The sequence below is a fragment of the Frankliniella occidentalis genome, unplaced genomic scaffold, assembly GCF_000697945.3.
Source record: "Frankliniella occidentalis isolate FOCC.00 unplaced genomic scaffold, Focc_3.1 Scaffold76, whole genome shotgun sequence".
Classification (NCBI taxonomy): Eukaryota; Metazoa; Arthropoda; class Insecta; order Thysanoptera; family Thripidae; genus Frankliniella; species Frankliniella occidentalis.
This window is the reverse complement of record NW_026267206.1, coordinates 1,024,315-1,027,591: the sequence shown is the minus strand read 5'-3', so window position 1 is coordinate 1,027,591 and position 3,277 is coordinate 1,024,315. Positions and strand designations below refer to the sequence as shown.

The 3,277-nt window shown below is 53.6% G+C and overlaps 1 protein-coding gene across 1 annotated transcript in view; it reads left to right on the top strand.

The window, feature by feature from the left end:
• Window positions 1–2,558: 2,558 nt before the first annotated feature.
• The window catches only part of LOC113206901 (uncharacterized), an 86,089-nt gene continuing 85,370 nt past the window's right edge, over window positions 2,559–3,277 (top strand). Inside the window, exon 1 of the mRNA XM_052268757.1 lies at window positions 2,559–2,940. Coding sequence (XP_052124717.1) covers window positions 2,752–2,940 — 189 coding nt within the window. The 5' untranslated portion in view covers window positions 2,559–2,751. The remainder of the gene's footprint in view (window positions 2,941–3,277) is intronic.

Sequence of the window (3,277 nt, the reverse complement as noted above, 5' to 3'; positions counted from 1 at the left end):
TCAGACGTCTCTCTGTCGCAGGCCCCGCCCCCGCCGCGGCTCCTCCCCGGGCTGAGCAGCGGCGCCCCCGTCCTGCACGTGCACGTCGTGTCGGTGGTGGGGCGGTTCCCGGTGCAGGCGGTTCCGGCGGGCTCTAACGCGGTGCTTTCTGTCGGCAGGTGCTTGGCCCGGGACACTGCCAGGACAGGAGATAGCAGACTGGAGGGACCCGCAGACCAAGGCTGAGCCGTGCGGTGTCGAGCACGGCGATGATCCACCAGGACGAGAGGTGGCCGACTGGTGGGACACAGAGCTGAAGACCGAGCCGAGCGGTCTCGGGCACGGCGGTGACCTCGACCCTGTCCAGGACGAGTGGCCAGGGCAGGTGGTCACGGGAGACTACTCGAACAGCGGTCTCCGGGAGGAGGGCAGCGGCAGTGACGGACTTGGCGTCGCTGCCGACGAGGCGGACCCACTTGGTGGTGGTGGAAGCGATCAGGATCACACCATGCCTAGCGCCACCAGCAGCTCTCTCAGTGACTCGCGTGTACACGACGATGTGACGTCGAAGTGGAAGTGTTCGCTCTGCTTCAAAACTTTTCGGGATTCTAGTGGACTGAAAAAGCATCTATTTAGACACACCGGTGAGAGGCCATATTCGTGCCATTTATGTGAGAAATCATTCATCCAAAAAAATCACCTAGACAGGCACATATTTGTACACACGGGCGAAAGACCTTATCAGTGTGGCGGATGTAGCAAGCTTTTTACCAGTAAATATAATCTGGATGCACATTTTAGTAGGGCACATGAGAAACAACCTTACCGATGTCATTTGTGCACTCGTCGTTTTGCTGTAAAGTCTGACCTTGCTGGGCATCTCAAGAAACCGACTCCATGCTTTTTGCCTAGAGAAGTACCCTTGTCCAGCACATCAATGCCGGAGTGTGCGGCGTCGGCCGCTCAACAGGACAGATAATGGTGAGGTACCCTATTTGTGATAAACATCTAATTGCTGTTACAAGCAGGGGGGGGGTCATCTCGCGTGTTTCTGTGTACATTTTGTGCGTATTTCTTGTATTTCATTGTATTTTTGATATATTTTTGAATGTATTTCTGTATTTCTATGTACCATTTTCTTTGTACTTGTTTGTATACGATTTTTTCGAGTTGACCCTGCTTTCGCTACCCACTATAGATAACATTCAGGTACTTGTAAGAAACCAGTACGATTATTGCTGCTTATTGTATGCTGATTATTATTGCTGCAAAGTTTAACATTGTTGTATTAAGGTATAAGTTAAGTTGAACCTGTCTTGGTCTATCAGCTGTTGTCAGTACTATATCAAGCCTTACCAGGTGGCTGATTCACGCCGCGCACTTCTGTAGTTATGCTGTACCGCATGCACGAGTGCGGGCGGGTTGCTTACTCGCTCGGCTCGTAAGGCGCCGTGGACAGGGGCGATAGGCCAGTCCGCCCGCACTCGTGCGTGCGGTACAGTATACCTACAGAAGTGCGCTGCGTGAATCAGCCATCTGGTATATGTGTTACTGTATATACCGTAAAGAGCACACCCTGATTATGCGTATATTGCTTGCCAATAAAGCATCTTATCAGCATACAATACCAATATTTTTTTTCCCAGTGAATTCAATATAAATCCATGTTTCAGATGCAAGAAAATACCCAAATTCTGCGGTACAAATTTGCTCTGGGCTAGTATTTGATCGGTGTGGCCACCTGCACTTGCGGAAGTGTTTTAAATCTGGACCAATTCTCTGCCGCACACCTTACGCCGCCTCTCCGCGTTGGAGGCCGTGCGTGTAGACTCACAAGGGGACTTAGGCCAGTGTAAATTCCCGATCTTTGCCCAAACTTGGTGTATTTGCTTCTTATCTATGTTGATGACGACTGACGGTAGAATTTTTCCCTGAGTGTCGATTTCTAGGGTACTTCAGGGGAGCAAATAATGGTAAAAATACTGAATTTGGGCCAACAATGACGAAAGGACGTCTCAAATCGAAAAGTGGTAGAGAAACTACCCCCAAAACCACTCATTTTGAGTCAGAATATCACTCAATATTTATACAAAAGTAGAAATTTGTAATTTTCGGAATTACGCTTTTATAGGGAGTTTCGGCATATGACACTCAGGAAAAAAAAAATTGGTCGGCATTTGTCACCTAAATAGATGAGAAGCAAATATACCGAGTTTGGGCACGATTGAGAATTTACATTTGCCTTATAAGTCCCCTTGTCAGTCCCCCGGGGACGACTGGGCCTTCCCCGCCGTCGTACAGTGGTGGGAGAAAGTGCGGCCGTAGCCGGGGAGCTGCAGTCGGAGCTGCGCCGGGCCCGGGCCCCCGCCGGCCACTGGCGGCGGCCAGCACCGCGGCCCGCGGGGAGGGCGGCCGGGGAGGGGGGCGGGGGCTCGTCTGCCCCGGCCGGTGGGACCCGGGCCGGCGGCGGGCCGGCGGCGGGCCCCGGTGGGGGCAGAGGACTCAGGAGGGGGCACAGAGAATGTGCTCGGAATGAGATCTGCTTGCAGCGAAATAGAAAACAGTAAGATCTGCTCGGGCGGCCGGCAGTGAGTGTGAGCGCGTCGTGGAGGAAGGGTCGTGTCGAGCGTCGAGCTGAGCAGCGCCACGCGGGACGAGAGAGCGAGCACAGGCGCAGGATTACAGTGTGTGTGTGAGTGTGTGTGTGTGTGTGTGTGTGTCCGAGGGAGTAAGTGGCCAAGTGCAACGTTGTGCCCGACGACGCCCTCCAGGATGGCGCCGTATAGGAGAGCGGCGCTGCTGCTCCTCCTGGCGGGGGTCGCCGTCGTGGTCGTCCAGACCTCGGCGTCGTCGGCCCCCAAGGCCTCGGACGCGAAGCCCGTCGAGGACACGACCTCCGGCCCGGACCAGGCCGACGGCGAGGATGACGCCGAGCCCGCGGAGTACCGCGAGTTCCAACAGGTAAGCAGGACCCCAACAACCGCGTTTCTTTCTGCCGGACTGGCCTGCTCGGCGCGGAGGCGGCTGGCACGAGAGTGACCCACCCCGTCGAGGTGTGAGCTTCTCTTATCGATGACCGGCGCGGAACTGTTTTAATTCTCCAAGTCCGACGCGGTCCGATGACAGAGTACTGATAATGAGCGTATCGGTCCGGTGGTTCACGCTGTGCACTTTGCAGTTGTGACCGTTCAGCACAACTTAGAAAGATATCATAGTTTTTAACGTACCAAAAATTACAATGAAAAATGCACCTACATTTTCTTGAAATTTTCTGAAAAACAAAAATGAAGCTTGTATG